Below are 27,272 nucleotides of genomic sequence, written 5' to 3' on the forward strand. Positions count from 1 at the left end.
CATTTGGAGATAAAACAGTTTCTTCTAGCAGAGATTAGTGCCAACTACGTGCCATTCATAAGATGACTTTAGAAAGATTGTAAACACTGTGAAATACTGCTTTGTTTTTCGCAATACTGCTCAATCAATGGCACACATCTGAGGAGCAACTACCTGTTTGGTCTTGCCTGGTGCAAAACTGACACACTTCACCTTTAGGTACAGACGACAAGAACCCTAATGCAACAAACAAGGACATTTGAACCCTTTTAAAGGAAAAGGCATTTATAAATTAATTCTGTAAACCAATATTTCTTCATAGAGAAGGAACTGAGGCCTGTGAATCATTCTGATGGCACAAGAATAAGACCATAGCAAAGACAAATCACTAAAAGTTTGAATAAAACTGCAGAATTATGATGTGATTTTCTCTCAATAAGGGGTAATCTTAATCTAAATATAAGATGACAGACAGGTTTCTAATAGCTTTCAAACCAATCTTTAATGGTGTAAACAAGCCCTGCCAAATTATGTAAACATCATCAAAAAGTAGTCATTATTAAGAGATGATAATTAGTAAGCTAGAATCAGGGTCCTCTCATTGAGAGATCTAGAATATTTGGAAATCTAAAGATTCTCAAATTTAAAAAAAAACAAAAACTGGTCGGTAATTCTCTCTTCCCTCTTGACATGGGCTTGGGTTTCCATGGCAACCAATGAAAAGGAGGTGATTTTGGGCTGCTTTGGGGGTAGAATGTATAATATAGAGAGCCAGAGCAGAAGAGAGTGAAAGGCACAAAATATGCAGGAAATCTCCTTTAATAAAGAACAGGAAAATCCCTCGGGAATGCAAATACACCAACACCATTTCCATTCTCAATCTCAATTCCCAAATGCGCACAGAATTCAAATTTACTTGAACAATTAATGATGCAACGAGCAGAAGAATATGTGCAGTTCATCACTGCACAACTGCAAAGGTGAACTGCATAATATGTGGAAGTTCGAATATTTTCTGTTTTAGTTTTTTAATATTAAAATAAATATTTACATACATTTATTTATATTATTTTCCTTTAAAAGTGTTAAAACCATGTCAATTTCTCTGTATAGAAATATTCACAATAAATACTATTCCAAATTTTACTACATAAATAGCTAAAATAACAGCAGACACTATGCCACCGCATACTGAAAGACTGAAAGGGACTAGATAGGTCAGGAGGAAAAGGAAACTGGCTCTCTGGCAAACTGCATTTCATTAGAACGGTTCCCTTCAGTGGCTTCTTCGGAAAGAGAAGGAAAACAGAACTGGGCCAAAACATCTCAGGGGTGTGAGACCACAGAGGAAGCCAGCCAGGTAATAACATTGATTTTGCCTGAACAATAGCATTTTCTCACATCCAATAAATCAAGCCAACCACCGTTTTGAGGAAGACATAGCAGGAGCATCAGAAATGTCTTATTACCTTCACTGAGTCTAATAAACTCTTTGGAAAGAATCGCCGCAGACCAACGTCCTTCCTGCAGGGAGAAAAAAAAACCAAACTGACTTCAGTCTTTGAAAGAAAGCAAAACAGAGATTTTTGGGGTAAAAGACAGCAACTTGTTGGTGACTGAGCCATTATTACAGATTATTGTCTCTTCCAGTGTAAAGCAATACTACAGAAATGGAGACCCTGCACCACTGCAGGAGATACGCAAAGATCAATTATACTCTACTAAAAATAGATCAGACAGGTTTCAGAGGGCCATGCAACACGGACTAGTTATTCTGACCCATATACACACAATTTGAAAGAAAAAGTGAGCGAGAGAAATCCTCTCAAGGTTCAAAGAACTACAGTACTCCTTTCAGTCCAGTATGAGCTTGGTTTGACGTACACTAACAGCATTACGTCGTAAGTGAACACTGCAGTAGTATGAGAATAAGAACCAATTAGAATTTAATTTCAAACAATGTCCAGGCACATTGCAAAAATGTTAATCCTTCAGTCATGACAGTTATTGAGAGAACACATTTTTTGATGTGTTAAGCCAGGTTTCCCAATGGAAGTCCATGTTTGGTACTTGCAACTCTTTCTCACAACTGTGACTATTTCTATTGCTCTTGTATTTCTCACAACTGCAACCTTCTACCTCCAGATTTCTCTTAATTTTGACTTCACACTTGACAAAATTCTACTTTCTCACAAAACAATGTAAAGCCATTTTTTTTTTTTTTTTTTTTTACCTTTCTTACAACTATTTTTTTACTCTAAGGTGAAAAACACCAAAATTAATTGCACTACAATCCCTCAAGTTAAATAAAAAATATATTATATAATTTATTTCACCATGGACACAATTTGAGAACTGGGCACCAATGATCCAAACATAGCATTACTTACTCTAATAATTCATAATTCGATTTTTTATCCAGGGCGTTTCCACGCATGTCCCTGAAAAACCGCCTGTAAAGGAGAAAAGGAAAGTGATTTGTTAAAAATCATGGCAAAACACTTACATTTAATTATTTATACCACTGTTGAAAAGTTTGGGGTGGGTGATATTTTCTAATCTTTTTTAAAGAAATCTCTCACCAACACTATTTATTAGATAAAAAATACTCAATACTTTCTGTGTCTAACCTTTAGTGTTTCTTGATCCTTCAGAAATCATTCTGTTATGCTGATTTGATGCCCAAGAAACATTTAATTTTTTTATTATCAATGTTGAAAACAGTTGTGGTACTTAATAATTCTGTAGAAACAGCCATATGTTTTTTCAAGACTCTTTGATGAATTACTGACCCCAAACCTTTGAACAGTGTATACGGTGTATAACACATACCTAATTTCAAGGCAGCCTAGTTTAAGTGCAATGTCTTGATCCACTTTATCGGCAATCTCAATCATATAATCGCTTTTCACCTGTGCCCAGAGAGATGTGTATTAGGCTTGGCAAGGATAAAGACACAACACAACACTGACCATACAGAGTGAATAATGACATAATGAACTTATCAATACACTCCTCCTCTGGAACAGACCAATACTTCATGTCAAATAAATAAAGCATGCATAATACAGAGCTAATTTGCTAGTCATGAAAAAACATCTTCATGGCCTATGCTTAGATCTTTGTAACCTGGCAGGGATTACAGCAATTACAGACTTTGAGCCTTGAAAACTGAACCACCTTTCTGTTTCTTTTGTTAATGCACTCTGTGGGTGAATCTCACAGAAAAGGGTCATATTTCACCCCAAAGAAACAAGTATAATTTATAGCTTTTTTTGATTTTGGGGTGAAATATGCCCCAGGCATGTTCTTCACAGGTTTTGTGCGACTTGCTCGAGCAGAAGATAGACAAAAGGGAGGAAGTGTCTATACAGGGAGACAGTCGCAGAAGGTTTGGCAGCAGTACACAGGCTGCCAGATTAAACTATCCCTCACCTGATGATAAAAGTAGTTGAGAGTTGGCTGGTCCTCAGTAAACTGGTTTAAAAATCCTTTAGGCAAGTATCGAATCCGTAGCTCATATCTGGAGAGAAGAGAGAGGAAAAGAAATGATCTAATTAAAAGACATCTCCACATACTGTCGGCTCTACCTACAAAATATCCCCTCGGGAATATCAATCACAGGGGATCATCAATGATTGGCAGCTGTCATCCAGCCTGACCAATCACAACAGATGCTTTAGAAAACCGAGCCCTCGGGTTGAACACCTTCACTGTGTGTTTTGAATCTTTAACAACAATGATGGTTCAGATTATGGCACTCGTTACTCATCTTCACTTTCATATGTGACTGATTAGAGATGCCGGTGAGACGAGATCTTCTAAAGTCTGCCAGACAACACAATTACGGCAGTATTAGTGGCTGCTCTCAGCAGCTGTCTGTCTGGGAGGTAAAAAAATCACACCCGTCCTCTCACAGCTGGTTTACGGTCTGCTCTCAATTACGCTAAATTAGTTTTACACATCCCTCTACCTGAGCAGAAGCCAGAATGCTGCGGCACCTGCCTCACACGTTCAAAACAATGTTCTCTAAATTGGCTTGGGATGATGTACCTGTGCCATCTGCCTCAAACATAATGCACAAGCGTGAAGACAAACTGAGTTTCACCCATTCACTACAGAGGATCCATTACTGAGCAAGTGATGTCATGCTAAATCTTTTCTGAAGTAACAAGCTCGTCTACATCTTCGATGACGTAAGGGTGAGGATTTTAAGCAAATTTCCATTTGTGGTTGTGAGTCAACTATTCCCTTCAGTTCTTCGTTCACTCTACAGCATTTGACTTGACAAAAATCTGAGTAGTGCAAAGATTTGCATCAGCTTCAATACCTATCCAATTGTAGAAATGCTGTCCCTTTAATGACCAGGCCCATACAAATATCAACAGCATTGTTCTACATATACTAGAACAAATTCCCACCAATACAGTAAAGTTTAAAAAATATAACCAGTCCGGATTTATGGTTTAATATCAGTTTATCCCACTGTACTTTAGGCTGTGCTGAATAATAACATTATTCCATGTGGGAAACATGATCATAGACAATAAAAAAACAAGAGGTAGCCTTCAGTTAAATCCTATGCGTTTCTTTTCCATTTCTGCAGAAACTGAAGAGGAGGGATTTAACCTGCTGATCTGCATTTGCAGAGGGTAAAATGTCTTGCTTTAAAGCAAATGCTGCATGTATTATGAAGGCTCTGTTTTTCATTATGAAGACATGCTGGAGGGCAAAGAGACTCAAGCTCATGCTTTGAACTGCGGACTTTCCCGTAAACGCATAAAAAGCCCATTCATTCATAATGAACGGTTGAAGAAAGAAGATGGGTGAAACAAGCCCCCAGCTGCGTGAATGGAATATAAATAATAGAGCAATTAAGCACAGACTGCTTTATTTAGCTTCATTAAGATAAAACTCACTACGATGAGCCACATTCATGTGAGCTCCACCCACTATGTCAACCTCATCGTGATGCAGAATTATGCACCCCCACTGTATGAATTATACATAAGCCATTATATCATCCTTTCATCCTATAAAGATGAACAGCACATTCACTCCCATAATGCTTTACAACAGAACGATGTGCAGAGTCACCCTCATAAAACAAGCGTGACCCAGATATAACATGGCACATACTGGATGTAAAGTCTTTGGAACAGAACTCCTGTTTGATGCAATTAAACACAGCAAACTTTGCATAATTTAAGAGTTTTCTGAGGCTTGAACTACCATAATTTCTTTCAATAGACCAATGGCTACAACTGGAACCACTAAAAAAATAAAAAATAAAAATAATAATATAACAGATAATAAATGTACCACAGCAGCACAGTGGTCTCAGGTGTCAAGGATGTGCTATTTCAGAGATGTGAGATGTGTTTTGATTGTATTGCAGACAGAAACATCAAGCAGGAGGGGAAACAATGTCAGAAATAAGTGGTGGCAATCTGTACTAAGCCCCTGTACAGCCACACAGACTTATTTTAATTTTAAATGTATATAAAAAATATATGATGAGAACACATTCGAAATAAACTAGCCATTTAAACTACACATTTTTCAAAGACCAATGTCGATACTGATATATAAAAGGGTATGGTGTTAGCGCAGTGGTTAAGACACACGTCTGTGGTGTGGGAGACCCGGGTTCGAATCCACTGTGAGACACCAATGTGTCCCTGAGCAAGACACTTAAAACCCTAGTTGCTCCAGAGGCATGCGACCTCTGACATATATAGCAAGTCGCTTTGGATAAAAGCGTCAGCTAAATGAATAAATGTAAATGTAAATGTAAAAGGTAAAGTGGCCAATATAATGTTGACATATAAATTTCAAGACTCACGAAATTAAATAATATTTACTACTACTTTACTAATACTATTTTTGAAAATATACTATTACGATTTATGAAATCATTCTGAATTAATTCTTTTCAAAAACACTACTTTGCTCAAATTTGGAGTCTGATCTTTTTGAAATAAATGAATACATTTATTCAACAAGGATGCATTAAATTCATCAAAAGTGACAGAAAAGAGATTTATAATGTTACAAAAGATTTACATTTCTAAAGTATCTATTCATCAAAGAATGCACTACAATAACGTATCAAGGAAAAATGTATTAGTTTCCACAAAGATATTAAGCAGCACAGCTGTTGTCACCATTGATAATAACTAAATCAGCATATTAGATTCATTTCTAAAGAATCATGCAACATGATCCAACTGGAGTAATAGATGCTGAAAATTCAGCTTTGGACAGGAATAAATTACATTTTAAATATATTAAATCTTTAAAAATGTATAATTTTATTATTTCACCGAAGTATGGTTTTTAATGCAAATATGAAATACATGCAGCCTTTTTGAGCATAAGCGATTTCCTTCAAAAAGTATTACATATTTTTAATGAAAGTATAGGTTTTCCAAACAAATCTTCCTGTTTGCTATTGGCTGAAAAACAGAAACCAACCTTGTGCTGTTTATATATGAAGTGATAATTAAACAGTTGATAAATAAATTAACTATTAACCATAACAATGGTTTTATGCTTATGATATGAGCATTAAAAGAGTGACTCACCTCCAGTCGTCCTGGGGATGGCTGTGCTCGTACCTCTCCCTCACGTGAGACACGCCCATGTCGGGGTGGAGCCAATGAACTTCACCTGTTCTCAGGTGGCTCAGGCGCAGACCAAAGCAGGACACACACCTCACCTTATGGATGTCCACGATCTTCTGTATAATGCCCTGAAAACACATACACAAGCATTTAGTGACAGCATAGCACTCTATAAAGTTCATCAAATATATAAAGCAGGACAGGACATCTAAATGTCAGAGAACATTCTGAAGAGAATGGGCTGAAAGCCACAAAAGATTCAGTTGAATCTTTCTTTGATTAATGTGTCATGTTATGGGTCAGTACGTTGTGTGGTTCAAATCAATGTAAGACAGAGAGAGGAGATGGATGAAGCCAAGAGAGAGCAGGATGTTCAAGAGTCTACTGAGGCATAATATATGATGTCTAAAAGGATGGAAAAACTGTTATTTAATTTATTATGCAAATTGAAAAATGCATGAGCCATCAGGCAAGAACTGATAAGCCACATTAGTGTGTGATGAATAATATGTGATGCCCGTTATCTTTTCTATCTTCTCACAGACATCATAGACTACTAATACAACATCTAAATAAATAAAGAAAAGAGAAAACCCGGCTTAATCATAGGGCTTTATCACACTAAAACCACCTGCATTAATTTTAATCTTAGACGTCAATTCAATCGGTTTCATTTATTGAAGTGCTGTGAGTTAATGTGACGTTTCTGTGGCAGTGGTCTGTTTAGTTTGGCCCAGGTTCAGACCTGATAAGACTGATCAGCATTAGATGTAAACCTGCATAAAACAGCAGAGAACTGGGACAATGGCAGCCACGTGAAGGATGAAAGCAGGGTAATGCGCTTTGAAGTCTTACGGCTACTTGGCTTCAAAAACAAACCTCATTAAATAATTTAGAGTAGCATAGCATGCCATTGTCTGAAGGGGTTTTACCATGAGTGTTCTAGGCCACTGCAAGCTGCATTCTGAATAATGCTGAAAAGCCTGGAGCTCAGAGGAAATATCCTCTTTAGTCCTGCACAGGAATGTTTGTGGTATAAACTGTCAGACTAATGTTGTACTGAAGTGGAGTCAAAAAAACGGAATTAACAGTAAAAGACGGAATGTCAAATTTTGGATGGATAAATCAAAAGTATGTCAGTACACTTAAAGAGATACTCCACCCCAAAATGAAAATTTTGTCATTTAATCACTTACCCTCATGTCGTTCCACACCTGTAAAAGCGTATTTCATCTTCTGTACACAATTTAAGATATTTTGGATGAAAACTGGGAGGCTTGTGACTGTCCCATAGACTGCCAAGTAAGTTACACTGTCAAGGTCCAGAAAAGTATAAAAGCATTATCAGAATAAAGTCATTATTTTTGTTTTCTTCACTTACAAACAGCATTCTCGTTGCTTCATAACATTACGGTTGAACCACTGATGGCAGATGGACTATTATGACGAAGTCTTTCATAATTTTCGGGACCTCGACACTGTTATTTCCTTGGCAGTGTATCGGACAGTCACAAGCCTCCCGGTTTTCATACAAAATATCTTAAAATGTGTTTATTGTGCTTTTGTGCTTTTACGGGTTTTTTTTGGAAATACATGGGGGAAGTGATGAATGACAATTTTCATTTTGGGGTGGAGTATCCCTTTAAATCAAAATGTGATATGGACTAGTGTCTAGTGTCTAGGGTGAATATTATCCACAAAAATAGTATGGTCAATATAAATCGTACATGTTCTGCGTGTGCGTATGAACGGCCACACACATTTCGTTACCACACACATACTGAAGCGCACATGACACTCGTATGAGTACATGATCACAAACAATGTCTATAACTGAGATTTTACAGTTTCTTTTGAGAAAACTAAAATCCTGTCATATCATTTACAAACAGAAATGTAAAAGGTCTTCACACCAACCTGTCAAAATAAAAGTCTGGTTTAACTTGAAGAAACTGTTACAGAAATATATTACATATTGTAATGATAGTATTACTACGAAATAAAATTATTATTTTTAAGGAATATTTACCTGAAAGTTTTTTTTTTTTTTATCAGATTTTATTTAGCATAAAATGTAAATACATTACACAGTATTTTCTGAAAAAAATAAATAAGTATTTTTTAGAGAGTTTTTATTTGTTATAGTTTATAGAAACCATTGAAATGGAAAACAGAACATTTATGGAAAACAGAATTTGGTAAATACAGAACTGAATTTGAGAGAGAGGAAAAAAAACATTTTATAGGGTCTCAAATTTAAGTTTTGTTAAACTTTTTATAAATTGCTGCTAAAATGTATAAGTTTCATGACTGAAAAAAATTAGACATGTTTTATTATTAATACAATTTAATTTAGCCATTAAAAGATTGTCTAGAAATATTAAAACTTAAAAAAATTAGACTGAAAAAAATAATAATAACAAATAAAACAAACTGAATTTTGAGAAAAATGAAATGTATTTCATAAGGCCCTACACAAATATACAATTTATAAAACTTCAGATATTAGGCCAATAACTATGTTTTATTATATATTTTATTTTAACAAATGCTCATATGATGATGTTGTCTGTCTGCTTTTAATAATGATGAATGAAAAAAATCAGCAATATGACTGTGCAATAAGTCTATTGTTAGTTGGTTAATTAAAGTTTTTGAAAGAAAATAATAATAAAAAAGCTCTCAAAAAGAATTCTGCATGCATATTAAAACATTACAATAGAAAATATTGATACCTGCCATATAAACACAGCAAGTAAAAACATTTATTTTTCGTGAACAATGACTATGCATTTCTCTTCTCTTCTCTGCAATCGATATGATCCGATATGGTATTCTGTATCCTGGAAACATTAGGAGTGTGACCCAGCTGATCTGCAGACTCACCCTGACATCGGTTGAGTCCCCGTGTCGGATGTTGCTGGCCCAGGTGCAGGGTTCACTACTGCTCTCGAAGTAGTGAAAGACTCGGAGTACACGCTCCAGAGCCCCAGCCGTCCGCTCCATCCCTGCACTGAAGCGAGGCTTGACCCCCTGGTTCAGGGCATGGGTCAGGTTGGGGTCCAGGTAAGCCGCTGCCATGGCTTTGGTGGGTGCTAACTGTCTGTCATATTCTGAAGAAAACATGAAATTGTCACTGCAGAGGCCTTAAAGATGTACAATCAACAATTACTAAATCTGTAAAAAAACATATGCATTGTTTGTGCTACAAATACAATCTGAAGGATTATGGGATCGCTATAATAAATGGATGAACTATCAGCTTTGCAATGCCTTCAGTCTGTTTGGTTTTATAATAATATTAACCAGATCACTGCATAATGGAATATTCTTGTTCAAAATAAAAAGCAATACCCATTTATCAGAGCACAAACATTCATTTTCACTGCAGAGTGCACAGATGAATCAAAAAACACTGACAAGACAATGAAAGCTCTCAGTCAAATCGGTTTAGAGGTGTCACCTGAACACAATGAATGGCTGCAAAGCAATCCCGAGGCTTTGGATCTACACTGATAAAGGAGACTGTACAATCAGCTTGATATTCAATTGTCAGAGCAAAATTTACAGCAGGATGCTGCAGACGCTAACAGAAGGTTGGACTCCTGGGAGGAAATAAAGGAAAAGGTCCAGACACCAACACTTCAGACAGACAGATGTCTCCTGCAAGCATGCCAGACGAGTGGCCATGGGGACTATGATAGTGTCAGATATTCTGGCAGAAGAACTTCAAGTACAACAATCCATGATGGCAAACTATAGCATTCCAGAGCTGCAAGGTCAATACAACAATGGCTGACTGTTTCATGTCAGCTAAATCAGCCCAAAACAATCACACAATGTGTCTACAGCTCTGGTTCGAGGATGAATAGCTAAGTGTAAAGGTGACGATAAGCCTACATGGTCATTATAATAAAATAAACCAAATACGAAGCAGATGAGTGGTCAGTTACTGGGCGTTAATGATTATTGACCAATCAGAATCAAGTACTCAACACAGAAAACTGGAAAAAACAGTAATGTAATAAATATTTGCCAGTTACAATCGCTCAAATAAATTTGCATCTATAAATGACACCAAAAAGTACAAGGACAAATAAAATTAGGGTCACATACACAAACTCAGCAAACAGGAAATAAAATTGGCGTGAAAAAACAAGCAAGCATATAGGACACATTTCATGTTATTTTAGTTAGTTTCAGTTCATTTTGAGCCCCTCTCCTACCTTTTCTAAAGAAGGGCCAGCAGGTACAAGCCAGCGTGGATCTCAATAGTTCAGGGCTTAAACTGCCCTCTAAAAACATGAACAATGAGCCTGCAAAGCAACTTAAGTCCAAAGCAAACATGCACTCCGGTGGGTCCGAAGGACGTCAACAAAATGTAAGCTCCATGTTGTCACTACTGTCAGTCTTTTGGTTCACATTTCAGATATAAAATGCCCTCCCACATATTCAAGCAGACAATACGATTTTTAGAAGCTTCCCCTGCGTGACATCATATCCTGCTTATCATAATGTGTCCAGAACGACCAATGCTTCATGTAACCAGAGATCCAGTTCCTGTACGCTTGTCCTGAGGAGACCAGGAGAATACACAATGCGTCCACACAAGACGGTCATGAGTCAAAGACCTGGATTCAACGGCTCTAAAAATCACACCACTTGGGTTAAACCAGCAGCTAGACCGCAAGCACTCGCACCGGACTACATACACACACATGACCGAACTAGTCCACAAGTAAACACACATGGTTAAATTGGACCTTGGCCAGGAGGAGGAGTTCACACACACAGACACACACACATCTGACTGAAAACACTGGACCTTAGCATTTACAATACAATCAAATTCTACCATTCAGCAACTGAATAATGGATCGCTACATCATTCTGATAAAACTCAAAATTACTAAATATACTAAAATTATCCACACATCGCATCAACAGCATTGTTTGCCAATTCAGTACTCAGTTATAAGGGAGTCATATTGTCTTTGTATACATTATAAGATAGCAAGTTTATGACCATTTTTATTTTAAGCAGAGAGAAAATATGGCTTAAAATGCTAAGATACTGAAAATCAAGATGTACTGTATTCAGTCAAACTAGTATCATCTTAAGTTTAATTTTAAGCCGATTTCAAATTGATTTCAGTTAGTCACCATGAAATTGACTTTTTTTATATATATATCGCAGTGTTTAATATGCTGTAAATGATTTATATGTTCACACCATTAATTTTTTAAATTTCATGTGCCCTGGTAATCTTTAATTAAAACAACTTCCCCTCCTTCTTGCAACACATCTTCTCTTCTCAGATGACATATACACTGGTGCAAAGGCGGTAAAACCTGTCACTCACATGAGATTTCAGCAACAGCAAGCAAAAATGATCCAACGATCCAATCAATTCCTGACAGACCTAATTACATCCCATCCTACATTGTTTCTCATTTAAGAAGCCATTTCACTTTTATGTCACGATAGTGAAAACAAGACCTCTGTAACTTCTGTTTCATGCCTACTTGGCAACTTTTTTACTACACTGACATACATAGTTTTTGAAAATCCTGTTTGAAGATATATATACAAGAGAAAATAGTCTGCATAGGGCTTTTAATATTGTCTTGGACGATGGGGGGTTTAGTAAGCCAGCTGCACACTTCACTCAGATCTTTTGCTTGATCCTGAAACATTATGAATCCTGACACTAAATATGGCTTGCACAGTAACACCTGAGAGTATTATATTTAGCTGTGCTATTTCCATAGAGGAAATAGGTCCAGTGGCATTACAATGAATGAAATATAAAATGACTGAATGATTTTCATTCACTGTGCATAAAATTATTCACATGAATGTCCTTGACTGAACCAGAGGCAAGAGAGAGAAGCTTTGTTTCTGTTCTCATTGCCTTTGGTAGGATTTTCCAAAATCTCTGCCAAAGTGTGAATTAATGTGTACCCCACAACTCCTTTGTTTCCTTTTACTGAACTGACGTGTAGACTATAGAGGCTCAAAAATTCATTGCTGAGACGGAACACAGGTACTCTGATCAAAACATAACAATCAATGTTATAAGTGGAAGCCAAAGCAAAACATAAAAAAAAAAATAAAATAAAAAATAAAACAAGAAAAAAGATGAAAAAAGCTAAAAAAAAAGAAAAGAAAGCAAAACACAAAAACAAATCCAAAATCAAACTAAAGAAAAAATAAATAAATCTAATAAATAAATAAAACAAAAGCAAACATTCTTGCCAAAGCAAAACAAAAGCAAAAAAAAAGTCAAAATAGACGAATTAAAGCAAAACGCACACAAAACAAGAACACAAACATTCTAAAAACTATTGTTAAAAACCATCATGATGAAAGTGATAGATGAACGTGAAGACACTGCTTAGACATATCAGTGTCGTACTCATTTTATCTGGCAGCACATGTGCTGCCTTCACCTTATCTTTCGCCCAGCAGTCAATGGTCTTTTCAAAGAGCTCACTCTCCACCAGGGAGACTGGACCCCTGTATCTGAGCTCAAGAAACGTAAGCGGAGACATCTGATTGTGAGAGTGGTCTTGCTCAATGTCTCTTTCTCACTTTACGTCTTTTTCTTTGCCTCTTCCACAGTTACAAGTTAAACGGAGAAGATGAATGGAGGGGCTCTTTTCACACATTCAGTCTCTCAGAAGAAGACACCAACAGCCCCAAGCGGGCATTCAGATTCTTTGCAGCAAATGTATAAGTCTCAGAGAGAGTAAAAACTGGATGGTTCTGCGCCTCTGGAACAGTTTATTCTGATTCCACACTCAATTTCTCTACAGACAGGCGCTGAAAAGAATAAAAAAAAAAGAAAAAGAGAGTCTGACATTTCCTTGGCCTATTAGATCTAAAACCTTGGACAAGACTTTTGCTTTGTCATTGCTCTCTGTGTCCTCATTTCTTTGTACTGGGCATATAGAGAATGTCAGTTTTCCAATCTTTTTATGCATATTACACTGTAGTATCGGTCATTCTCTTTCCAGACACACTGTTAATTCTCATCTTTTAATGGCTATGAAACCATTAAAAGGTTCATGGAAACAAAGCATTCTGATTGTGGTGGAGACAAGCAATGAAATTTGATTTAATCTATGCGGCCTGGATGGTTAGAGAAGAAATAAAAGGATGCTCACATGGGGTTGGAATGAGTTTATAACACACATTGTGCACACACAGTAAAATTACAGTTTGTGAAAAAAGCAATGTAAATTGCAATCACTGTGTGAAATAGGTTGAAACTGCCATGTCAAAAATGAGATGAGTCTGTATAGGCTAATATCAGAATGCCTAATAGCATTTTTTAATGATCAACATTTATCTGATAAAATAAGATAAAAGATAATTAAGATCAAATAAAAATACTGTATCAGAATCATTCATAATCCCCTCGATGAAATTCACAGATAAGTCTTACTGACAGCAATTATCAGTATATTTTGTATTCAGTATGTGCCAAGCTTCCCCCCCCCCCCCCACACACACACACACACTCAGTTGAGCACCGATGAGATTTCTCCCCTCAGTAATGAAGCTACACTCCTCCTACATGACTGCTCTTGCACTGATGTCAGCAGACAGATACTCAAGCTGACAGCCGGCTCTCTGATTGTTCATTAAACTCAGCCTAATGAGCTGAAGCTCTTTTAGATAGAGAGATGAATTCTCAGCCCTATATTACAGAAGAGATCCTTTGGTTGGGATGTTTTTCATTGAAACAATTCATATTTAAAAAAAATTATAATAAGTGAATTAAATTTGAAAGCCAATTGAATTAAATTTGAAAGCCAATTGAATTAAATTTGAAAGCCAATTGAATTAAATTTGAAAGCCAATTTCAACAACTTTGGCCAGAATTGCACACAGGAACCGTATAAATCTGCAACTTTTGGAATGAAGAGGGATAAGCACACAGACCACTCATCCACAGGCAAATGCAAGTAAAAACAGCCTTTGGTATGTGAATTTAACATGACTTGATGTGACTCAGATTGATGTGTCATTCAAATCTAAGACTAGTAAAAAAAAAATATCTGTTGCCCAACCCCCCAACATAGAAAAGAAAAATACAAACTCATAATGTAGACATGCAGTGTAACAGATTGGTACTGTACACACCCATTAATTAGTTTGGGGTAAGTCAATTTTTTTATTTTTATTAATATATTTATTCAGCAAGGATTAATTATACTGATCAAAACTGAAAGAAAATACATGTTAGAAAATATTTAATTTAAAATAAATGCTATTCTTTTGAACTTTCTATTCATCAAATAATGATTTCCATGGTTTCCACAAAATATTACACAGCACAACTGTTTACAACTTTATTAATAACAATAAGAAGAAATTCTGGAGGACCAAATCAGTATATTAGAATGATTTCTGAAGGATCGTGTGACACCAAGGACTGCGTTAAGGTCTGCTGACAATTCAGTTTTGCCATCAAAGGAAATATATTAATATAGAAAACATTTAAAATTCTAATCAAGGCTCCAAAAAAAATAAAATAATAATAATCGAGTAAGGAGCCATAAAAAAAAAACTTTTACCACAGAATAAACGTTTTATTTATTTTATTATTATTTTTTTTTTTACATTTTTTACATTTTAACATTTCAAATAGTACGTCATGTGTTTATTTAATCTTTTCTTAAATTTATAAGCATTTGAATCAATTTTGTAGATGACTTAAAGTGGCAACTAAATGTCTTTTCCAACTTAAAATATACAAAGTGCATCGTCTCGGTTTAGTACATGAACACAGCAAATGATGCGATCGCAAAACAATCAAGAAGAAAAGCATTACATGCAAATTTTTAAGTAGTAGCATGTAAATACATAAGTTTAGTCGCCAGTGGCGACATCAACAAAAACTTTACTTGCATTACTTTACTTTTGGTCCATTTAGTCGCAGTTTGGAGCCCTGGTAATATTTCACAATATTACTGTATTTACTGCATTTTTGATCATCTAAATGCAGCCCGCATGAGCATATAAGAAATCTGTATTTTATAATTATAAATAAATAAACGAATATTTAAAAAATCTCACTGACCTCCAAAAATTTTTAATGGTAGTATAATCCATATGGTAAGTTAATATTTTCTATATGGTGGTGTAATACAGCACAGTGATTCAAACATAAATTAATCAGGTCAGGTGGGACCTGACCATTAGACTGCTTCACCAATGATGATTATGAAAGAGACTGACAGGGGGGGACTGACCAATAAAAAAAAACTTCTGATAAAAAGACCTGAGGTACTGATGCAATATTGTGAAGAACGTAGCACTGTAATGCCACAGCCCTAGTAATAAAGATGATGTGCTAGCAGTCATCTTCTGAGATATTAAACTAACCCCTGATTCAAAACCACCATAAAGGACTGTACCAGAAAACTAGAGAAAAAACCATATGTCATATCAGAGCACCTTTCATTTCTCCTAAACCACCTTTAAATCAATAAACCACATCCTGTAAGACAGATAGTGTGTGAAACAGTATCGTGGAGGCTTTCTGGAAGCAGGTTGCTTCAGTGCTGTATCTGGGTGACATACTTGGCAGAGGGGGAGGGTAGGAGTAGACGCAGGCTCCTCGTGTCCAGCACAGAGGGAAGGGACTGCAGCCGCTGCTCTCCATCCACTGGCCTCTGCTCTCTTCTCTCTCCCAGGCCCAGCGGCTCTCTGACTCTCGGGCACAGTCATAGGGAGCAGGGGGTGACCCCGGCCCACCGCAACGCACTGTGACCAGGCCACCTGGGATGGCCCTCAGAGGCCTGGGACGAGGCGTGGTGTGAGGTTGCAGCAAGGTGACTGGTCAGCTGATCGAAGCTCTAATCCAGGAGTGCGAAAACATGAAGGACGTATGGTTACAAGAATGAGGATGGCAAATAGATGTGCGAAAAACGTGAGGCTTGCCAGCCTCGTTTCCCTCAGAAATGCCTTTTAAAAACCACCAGCAAGAGCAGTGGAAAAAGATCCAGAAGTGACAGGGAAATCCCACAGCTGTCCGGAGTAATCCACAGAATGGATGCCGCAAGCAAAGCTGGAACAAAAGCAGAAATGTCGACAAGAATAATCCTCACATGCAAAAACACTTCCTTTTAGCTGCCTTTCTGAAGTTCATCCAGATTAAGAGAGACGCTGCGGTGACGGTGTGTGTAATTTTCACAATCCGGCAGAGTGTGTCAGGAGAGAAAGTGTGCGTAAGAAGAAGGGATGAGGGAGAGAGAAAGAATCAGGCCAACTGAAAAAAGAGGAGGGGCCTCTTTAAATATGCTAATGAGTTCTGTTAATCCAACTGTTATTGGCTGACCAGCTAGTGTTTACAAAACACAGACCTCCGAGCCAAAAGAAGCGGCCGGTCAGGTTTTTCTGGGTGTGTGTTTGACCAGGATTATTCAGCTGGGCGGTCTGGTTTCTGTTTACATTCTCGGGATTGTGTTTCATATTTAAATACAAAGCATCATCATTTCTAAAAAACCCTAATCACCATATGAATGATGGTGGAACGAGGATGTCTGTGGACAGCTGTGGGCGGCTCTTGGAGATTCATGTGGAGAGGGACTGAAGGAATGTCCGTCAGCTACCTGACAAAGGCTCAAGGAAGGAAGTCGGTTTCCTGTTTTTGACAACAGCCCATACTTGCAGAGATGCACATAAATAAACAATGAAACATCAGTGCAAATGCAGCAACAGTTGATTTAGGAAATGAGTGCAGCCTTTGCGATTTGCATAACTTGCATACTTCTTTATGCTGATGAACATGAAGAAATCCATGATCTATTAGGTACTTTGACAATGTCCCGAAGAAATATTTCAGCATTTTTCTGTAATCCCAAACATGCCATTCCAGCTTAACTACAGTGAAGTCCTTGTTCGTCAGGTTTACTACATTTATGGGAAATAACATTAGTCTGTAACGACACTGCAATTTGTATATATTAAAGCATTGATAAAATAGGTTGAAATATAAAGCAAAAATAGAGTCTGACAAAGAGCAAGGGAGAATGCATCAATTAGAATTTGAAGAGAGTAGTGTACCTAAATAAAAAAGTAGCTTATTTTAAAAATAGTTTGCATAATATTTATTTAAAATTTACAAAAAATAAAACAACAATCAGTAGATTTTGCATTAAAATACAAATTAAAAAAGACAGTAGCTTCTCTTTTTCGTCTTTCTTCAGTGTTTTGTTTCATTCCATTACCTAATAATTGGTTTACACCTTTTAATTATCTAATTCAATTTTTTTTTTTTACTTTATTAAACAAATTAATACATTAAGAACTGTTCTCACAGTTCTCAATACCAGCAGATTTGTGCATTATTTTGTGCTTAATCTGAGTCATAACTTACTTCTGATTGCAAAGTATAACGCATAAAATGATTTGCTGTTATTTAACAGTTTCACCTTGCCATGTTTGCCAGAGATATTCATTACTATTCCAAGCACTCGTTCCCTATAGGGGGGGCAAATAGGTCACTTCCTGCTATACTAACCGCATTCTCAAATATCAGCTAATAGGCCCCATTTTGTGCTTAATAATGGTCTCCATAGATGCGATACAGACACACAGGAACCCTACTGTCTAAACAAGCCCTCCTTCCCTCCAACAGTAATGCCCTTGGCTATGAAACAAATCAAGGTTAAAATATGAAACATCAGCTGATTGGTCGGGCATCTTGAATGCGACTGGACAATGTTGCAGTTCCTCAGAAAACACTGAATGAATTGAGGATGCATCAGTAAACTATACATCTAGATTTGAACAACGTCTATAACACCACTAAACTTAGAAGAAATAAAAATCACCTAAAATTACAGCTATAAACCAAGCTAAAACTCTTACTGCATTAAAAAGCATTTTTACATAAATGAATAATACATCAAATGAGAAAAGCTGGTTATGGGAGGATTTTAAAATTCAGCTCCATTGTCATATGGGCAGCCCAAAGGCAGCTGACAGGCTTTGGAACAGAGTGTACTGATCTGCTTTATACAGGAGAACATGCTCTACCCAATTCACATTCAGTAAATGGTGGATTAAGGCTAGGTTGACATTTCCCCCGATCAATTTGAAATCCATTTCAGAAGGAAAGAGAGAGAGAAAGAGAGTATAGGAGGTTGTCTTACCTGCATAATATGATATCCTTGAAATATCTGCAAAAACAACAACAGAATCATGTTAGAGTTTATAGTTTTAGGAATGAGTGTTTCTTCAAAAGAACTGAAACTAGTATGTTAAAGTACTGTTTGTGTGTGCATGTATACCAGTGTGTGTTTAGAGGGCCCTCTAGCTGTCAATACTCTGGTACTCTACATTCAACTACAATAAAATCAATAGAAAAGAGATGTTTATGAGCATTTAGTGATAAATGCATTTGAAATAACCGAAATAAACAAAACAGAAAAGCAGAAAATCAGCAAAATACTAAACCTGATACAAGACTGACACTAGAAATACCAGAACTAAAATACAGAACTGTGCCAAAAAAAAAAAAAACCCACCCCATCTAGTTCTATAGACTTTCCTTCTTAAAAGAGCTTTCTTAAGAAATGTGTGGCTTTTAGTCCATGTCTTTGTTTTGAGGATGATCTATTTGCTTTTGAAACTACTCTTAAGTATCTAGCAGCAAATCATGGTTCACGACTATGATGTAACTAAACTTCCTCACTAAAATAGTAAATATAACACACAAAAACAAAACTGCACTCAAAGTAATCTCAGGAGTTATTTTAAGGTTCCCATTTTTTGTTTTGTAATAGAATAGAATTGAATAGAGGCTCCTCGAGCTGAAAGGATCTCCCGGATTTGGCGGACAAAAGTATTGTTATGTAAATATTATATATCATATCACACTTCTTTAGTAAGTTTCGTCTGTTTGTGAAAACAGTAGCTCAAATCCGTGGAATGAATGTTCCAAAGTGAAAAACTACAACGGAATAAAGCTGATTGGAACAGAATTTAGTTAAAGATGAATAAACTTAAACTTTACGGATCAGTGCACTGATGTCAGACTCATTTTAGATAATAAAGTTTATGGTTAAATTGTTAAATGTCCTGCATCCACTACATAGCCTATCTCGGTCACGTCATTCTAAGTGTTTGATCATTTGAGTGATCATTGCAAAAAATGTGTTCATGTTCTGTTTATGTATATACAGGTGCTGGTCATATAATTAGAATACCATCAAAAAGTTACTTTATTTCACTAATTCCATTCAAAATGTTAAACTTGTATATTATATTCATTCATTACACACAGAGTGATATATTTCAAAGGTTTATTTATTTTAATTTTGATGTTTATAATTGACAACTAAGGAAAATCCCAAATTCAGTATCTCAGAAAATTGGAATATTACTTAAGACCAATAAAAAGAAAGGATTTTTAGAAATCTTGGCCAACTGAAAAGTATGAACATGAAAATTATGAGCATGTACAGCACACAATACTTAGTTGGGGCTCCTTTTGCCTGAATTACTGCAGCAATGCGGCGTGGCATGGAGTCGATCAGTCTGTGGCACTGCTCAGGTGTTATGAGAGCCCAGGTTGCTTTGATAGTGGCCTTCAGCTCTTCTGCATTGTTTGGTCTGGGATATCGCATCCTTCTCTTCACAATACCACATACATTTTCCATGGGGTTAAGATCAGGCGAGTTTTCTGGCCAATTAAGAACAGGGATAACATGGTCCTTAAACCAGGTACTGGTAGCTTTGGCACTGTTGGTAAATGAAATCTGAATCTCCATAAAGACGGTTAGCAGCAGGAAGCATGAAGTGCTCTAAAACTTCATGATATAGGGCTGCGTTGACCTTGGACCTCAGAAAACACAGTGGACCAACACCAGCAGATGACATGGCACCCAAACCATCACTGACTGTGGAAGCTTAACACACAACCTCAAGCAACGTGGATTGTGTGCTTCTTCTCTCTTCCTCCAGACTCTGGAACCCTGATTTCCAAAGGAAATGCAAAATTTACTTTCATCAGAGAACATAACTTTGGACCACTCAGCAGCAGTCCCGTCCTTTTTGTCCTTAGAGGCTTCTGACGCTGTCTGTTGTTCAAGAGTGGCTTGACACAAGGAATGCGACAGCTGAAACCCATGTCTTGAATACATCTGTGTGTAGTGGTTCTTGAAGCACTGACTCCAGCTGCAGTCCACTCTTTGTGAATCTCCCCCACATTTTTGAATGGGTTTTGTTTCACAATCCTCTCCAGGGTGCGGTTATCCCTATTGCTTGTACACTTTTTTCTGCCACATCTTTTCCTTCCCTTCGCCTCTCTATTAATGTGCTTGGACACAGAGCTCTGTGAACAGCCAGCCTCTTTTGTAATAACCTTTTGTGTCTTGCCCTCCTTGTGCAAGGTGTCAATGGTTGTCTTTTGGACAACTGTCAGGTCAGCAGTCTTCCCTATGATTGTGTAGCCTAAAGAATTAGACTGAGAGACCATTTAAAGGCCTTTGCAGGTGTTTTTATTTAGCTGATTAGAGTGTGGCACCAGGTGTCTTCAATATTAAACCTTTTCACAATATTCTTATTTTCTGAGATACTGAATTTGGGATTTTCCTTAGTTGTCAGTTATAATCATCAAATTTAAAATAAATAAACATTTAAAATATATCAGTCTGTGTGTAATGAATGGATATAATATACAAGTTTCACTTTTTGAATGGAATTAGTGAAATAAATCAACATTTTGATGATATTCTAATTATATGACCAGTACCTGTACTATATATAGTACCGGTCACATGTTTGGACACACAAATGGGAAAGTGTCCCATTTGTTTGTCTTTTGACTGGTACTGTACTATAATATCGTTAAACGGATCGTAGTTAATCCATGATCTGTACGGACCAAGCACCACGGTTCGGGCATGCATGCGATCCGCAGATTAATTGCAAAATTTAACCATAATAGATTATAAGTTTATCATTTGTTCATATTAACAAAAGCAAGCGAATTTTACTTGCGCACTTTTCTCTAGGCGCACACATGAAGCGTGCAATTGAACTTACTGAATCAACTGAATCTTCTTCTGAATCCTCTCAACAGGCACATTGTCATAAAATTATGACAAAATACCCATCTACCCATCTCGACAATCATTTAGGTAAACGCAGTCAGTTATGTCTTAAGTGAATGAAAACAGCTGAAAAAGAAATGGGATGTGATGTGTATCATTATATTGGATAATGTTGTAATGATTATACAGGCCTATAAATACTGCTGCTTTAATTAATGATCATTAAAACAAAATCTATATTTAATTTATACAGTGAACACTGTGCAGTGTTATTTCCCCTAATTATTACATTTCTGTATTTGAATACTACCAACCTTATTTTATTTGTAACATATACTTTTATTTGTTGTATTCATCTATGCTTGTAATTTGTGTATTTGTTCTTATTTTTACTGGCTGTTCTCGTCTCTTTAATCATGTTTAAACTTTCTTAGTTAATCTACTAGTATTTGCTGTGGAATCAAAGAAGTACTTAGATTTAAGTAATAAATGTTAAGCAAGTTAATTTTAATATTTACATTTTCTTGCTGCTCCGAAAAAGGATCCAATCTATGGGTCAAAAACTGCAATGTGATCCAACCATGAGATTTGTGATCCATTGAAACACTATAATATAAGAATATCGGCTGATAAATAAATATCGGCCTTTTTAACACCCTAATATTGGTATAGCCCCCACCCCCCAAAAAAATATCGGTCAGGCTCTAATTAACATAAAATTAAATAATTAAAATTAAATATTTAATATACATGAAAAAAAGCTTGTGCCTGGAATGGAATGGAACAGAATAGAATAGAATTATATCCAGAGACCATTATCATGAAACTTTGGCAGACAGAAAGGACGGTGCTATGCAAAAAGCTCAGAATGAGGTCATTCTTGAGCCCTATGCTTACTCAGACTCTATCAGCAGGTCAACCAGAGGCTGGGCGACAATCAGAACTGCTGAAAAGTCTGTCTTATTAAACAGGGAACTCTCTATAATCTTTTCATTGTAGATGCTGAATATGACTGCGCTCTAATTGGAATGCGGTGGATTTCAGCTATTTGAAGCAATAGAATCTCACTGCATTGTGCTGAAAAGGTGAACAAACAAAAGCTGGCCAGACTTTGTAATTCTGTGATGGATTTGCAGCAAAATGGTGGTATAAATAAGACTGCAATTAATTTAAAGGTCATTGCGGTATTCCTACAAAACCACAAAGTCTGGATTATTTTTCTCTGACAGCTACCAAGTTTCACTCTCTGAACTATGTTCAGCTTAAGAGTTAATGCCAGTGAGATCTCCTCATAAACACAGGCAGCTATCAAACTGGCAATCTACCTAAACCTCACACAGCACAACTGAGAAAATAGAAGAAAAACAGACAGTGATTGTGAAAAAGAGACAGTTCTGAGAAACAAATATTGAAGCCATCCTTCATTGAGAACAGAGACGAACTCAGTAAATAAACAAAAGACAAAAACATTCTATGTTGTGTGAGGAACCATCTTAAATGGGTTTTTGGAATATAGAAGCTGGTTTGTTGGAACGAGATGGTCTACCAGACCACCCTTCAGACCTACAAACATCTAATTCAACTTGGACCATCTAAGGAAGACCATTAAGGACCGGCTCGGACCAACTAGAAACTGTGCAAATAACTTCTATCAGAATCAGGTTTTAACTTGATTTTCCAACATTAAATAAATAAATCTTTAAAGTAAAACTATGCAGGATAAAAAAAAAAAAGATTGACACCCAGATATCTCAATTATGCCTTTACTGCTTATTGAATAACAGCCAAATGATCTTGCACAAGTTTTCTGAGAACATCAGTTGCTATTGTGAAACCCTGGTGCCAAGTTATTGTAACACCCAAAGCATTTTATACAAAGAATAAATCTAGGAAATAAAGTGAAAACTAAGATTAGAAACTTGCTAAATGTTATGCTCATTATGACACAGCTATTCATCTGTTTGGAATATATCTTTCTATATGTTAACATCCTCAATCAAATCTTTTACAGTACTTGCCATGCAGGATTAAAGCAAACAGGAAGCTGCATTGGAAGATCTATCTACATGATTTGTTAGGGACATCAGCACCATTTCAGTTATCATCTGATATTGAAGATCTTGTTTCAAGATTTCTATAAATTGTATTATTAATTTTTGCAATGCAACATAGGGACGAGACGTCAGTCAGATGCCTCAGCGAAAGTGATTTTACACAACAAAAACACTTTTTGCCTTGCATAACATTCGCTTTTATTGGTTTCATTTTTGTTTAAGTTTAATTTAATTTGATGTTGAAATATGTTCTCGAATCTCAGTACTGTTTGTTTAAGGGAACTTGGGCAGGTTATAGAACCAGTCACAGCAATCTTCAGCTAACATTACGAGTGAAACGTGAGGCCTCCGCGGCCTGAAGTTCGCAGTTCCCCCAGCGAAGAGTAGCCTTTCACCAGCACAGATTCCTGTGATACACTGCCATGAGAATTAGCACTATTTCTGTAAAAAGTGATTACAGAGAACGATTGAATACACTTCAATTAAAATTCTACTTTTGTATAAAATGCTTGTTAAACATGTTTAAATGTATGTAACAGTGAAATGATCATCAAATCTGGAAGGCAAGATCCACTTTCCTGCAGAGTTTAGCTCAAAACCGAATCAAAGTGGATCTCGCGAGCCAGATTTGAGGATCACTGTAATAGTGTAAACTAAGCTGCATTCACCCAAATAAATTCCATTTGTCTTGTATTTTTTTCCATGTGTACTTCTTAGTTTTAATTTTATTATTAGTAATAAATGTTCATTTTTCAATTATTGCCGTTTCCTCTAGTAATTTTATGTGTTTTTTAATTTCCAGTCCATTTTAAGCCGGCAAATATAATTAATTTTTAAACAATAGATGACTTGAATTTAACAACCCAGCATGGTGGGTAAAAATGTTTAACCCACCCATCTGGGTTTAAAATAACCCAGTATGTGTTCTGCCCAATATTTACCCAGCGCTGGGTTGCCAAATAACCCAAATTGGGTTGTTTTTTACCCAGCAATTTTTAAGAATATAGCACTTAAAACAATTTATTTTAGTTATAAACTAACTTATTAAGACAAAATAGTACATTTTTGAATCTACCAAGACATTTATTGGTTGTCAAAATAAAATACCAGTCAGAAAGTTTATCTTGCATCCTTTCTGTTTTCTTGAAAGCAAGTAGAGTCAAAACCAGAGCACAACAGCGACAGATGTGTGTGTTTAACTCAGGGCAGAGCAGAGGAGGGCTTGTAAGCCACAGGGGAGAAGGAAGAATAAGAGTGAGAGACAGAGAGGAGAGGATTGACCCCTCCCGACAGCATCTACAAAAGACATCCATCAGTTCAAACCCTTCTCAAAGCCCCCCTCTGCTTACAGTGCACAAATTTGCCTGTTTCTTAACCTCTTATCTCTCCTCTCAGCAGTCACACGCTGAGCCTGAGACACTGCCATAAAGACTCATCACACTGCTGCTGACTGACGCATGCTGAACTGAGAGCAGTTTTAAGGTGCAGATTCAGCCAGATTGAAGGGACAGTTCATTCAAATATATATATTTATAATTCTGCCATCATTTTATTCACCCATGTTGTTCCAAACCTGTATGTGTTTCTGTCTTCTGTGGAAAACAAAAAGACGATACTTCGAGGAATGTTTTATCTGTATTGCTATTAATTTGATCCAAATTACTGATTGTTTGGACTGACTTATTATCGTTAACTAAACTTTAGAACCATACTAAAAGAAATTAAACAAAAAAAATAAAAAAAAATTAAAAACAATATGTATATATGTATAATACAAAATGTATTATAAAGTTATAAAGTAGGCCTACTATAAAAAATAAACTAAAATATTATATAATATAAAAATAAAATTTAATTAAAAATATTACCTTACACTATAGTACATAAATTATACTAAAATAACACTGCTCCCGTGTTATCTTGATTGATATGATAGCTGTAAGAACGGTATCTCCACAAAGTAAAAATCACCATTAAAAAGAAATCAGTCAGACAGCGATGTCTCATTGCTGCTATATGTGTTGACCCTTGTCACTCTGTGACAGAATGAAACCCTCAGCTGTTCTAAAGCAGTTAGGAGCGCAGGCCTCTGCCAATCAATAGTAATAATAACAAGGAAAAATGTCACCATGTCACACTACGGCCTAAAATCGGTCCAGGGTAATTCCTCTAATGAATAGCTCAGAGGAGACAGACCCTGAGGCCTGACTGAGCTGAATAAATCCACATTCCACTCATCATGTCCAGGCTTAATAATATACACCTGACTAGTCCAGCGCTCTGGTTGGACTGCTCTTCAGGTGAGAGAGACTGGATCTTCTTTACCAATTTTTTTTAATGCAATTCTTGAGAGAGTCATGGAAACATTCAAATATTCACCCATGCAGGCAAAACACTCATCTACACAAGCCATCACAGTCAGTACTCGTCTATCAATATCAGATTACAAGATTGACAGCGAGCACAGATTCATTTTTTAGTAAAAAGGTGATACAATAGTGATGAACAATACATATGATTCAACACTATAAAATCAAAGGACTTGATTTTGGATAAAGCATAGGTGGTGAAAAGCAATAAGTTACCAAATAAACAAGTATACTACGACTACACTAACATCAAAGGCTTGTGGTCAAGACTTTTTTAATGTTTTGTAAGTCTTTTAATGTTGGATTTATTTTATATAAATTTAAAAAAAAACTGTAAAACAGTAACATTCTGTTTTCTGCTTTAATACATTTTTAATGTAATTGTATAATGGTATGTGAATTTTCAGCAGCCATTACCACAGTCTTCACATGATTCTTCAGAAACCATTCTAATAAGCTGATCTGATGCTCAAAAAACACATTTTATAATCATCAATATTGAAAACTATTTTATTGCTTAATATTTTGGTGTAAATTATTAAAAATATATATTAATACTGACCTCAACACTACAAAAATGGCTCCAGGTTCAGTACAAAAAACACACTCAACAGCTTTTGTGGCCTGATGTTGATTAAAATTAATTTACACTTGTGCCTGGTTTTCTTTAAAAAGGCAAAAAATATAGGTTTCTGTGTAGCCCAAAAGAATGACAGGGGACAGTTTGTTAAACAGTATTATAGCCACAAGATGTATAAAAAAAAAACCTTCCATGGAACATGACTTTAGTGTTAAAAAACTGATTTTCTCTATGAAATTACATTCAATTTTACGTAATGCCATGACATCACAACAACACCCTAAAATGACTATTACGATTACGATTTAAACAGCCTACAGCTCAAATAATACACAATCTGCTTTAAAACCTCCAGAAACTGCCCACATTCACTTCCATTGTAAGAAGAACAGAGGATCAAAAACAACATTTTTGTAGTTATCAAATGTTGTCATCTGCGCTAAACTTGTTTTGAACCTGTAATCTCCCTTTAATGGCGTCTTTATTCTTCAGTGCGAGATGGTGGTAAGGTTACTGAACTCTCAAATTAGCAACAGTATGGTTTTCAAAAACGTACATCAATGCTGTTTAACGTATAAGCAACATTCGC

General features: G+C 36.2%; 1 protein-coding gene across 7 annotated transcripts in view; it reads right to left on the reverse strand.

Annotated features, from left to right (window-relative positions):
- Positions 1-27,272, reverse strand: part of ptk2ab (protein tyrosine kinase 2ab) — a 58,166-nt gene that overhangs the window by 28,641 nt on the left and 2,253 nt on the right. For 3 of the 7 annotated variants that reach the window (XM_052578551.1, XM_052578552.1, XM_052578550.1), the window contains exons 1-7: positions 10,832-11,302; positions 9,492-9,718; positions 6,567-6,733; positions 3,415-3,502; positions 2,812-2,891; positions 2,370-2,432; positions 1,449-1,503 (exon numbers count right to left, since the gene is read on the reverse strand). In XM_052578551.1, coding sequence (XP_052434511.1) covers positions 1,449-1,503; positions 2,370-2,432; positions 2,812-2,891; positions 3,415-3,502; positions 6,567-6,733; positions 9,492-9,718; positions 10,832-10,952 — 801 coding nt within the window. In that variant the 5' untranslated portion in view covers positions 10,953-11,302. Of the gene's footprint in view, positions 1-1,448; positions 1,504-2,369; positions 2,433-2,811; positions 2,892-3,414; positions 3,503-6,562; positions 6,734-9,491; positions 9,719-10,831; positions 11,324-16,200; positions 16,688-18,776; positions 18,804-27,272 lie in introns of those variants that run through there. The other 4 variants (XM_052578549.1, XM_052578555.1, XM_052578554.1 and 1 more) reach the window with 4 other exon arrangements.

Source organism: Carassius gibelio, chromosome B16 (genome assembly GCF_023724105.1).
Source record: "Carassius gibelio isolate Cgi1373 ecotype wild population from Czech Republic chromosome B16, carGib1.2-hapl.c, whole genome shotgun sequence".
Taxonomy (NCBI): Eukaryota; Metazoa; Chordata; class Actinopteri; order Cypriniformes; family Cyprinidae; genus Carassius; species Carassius gibelio.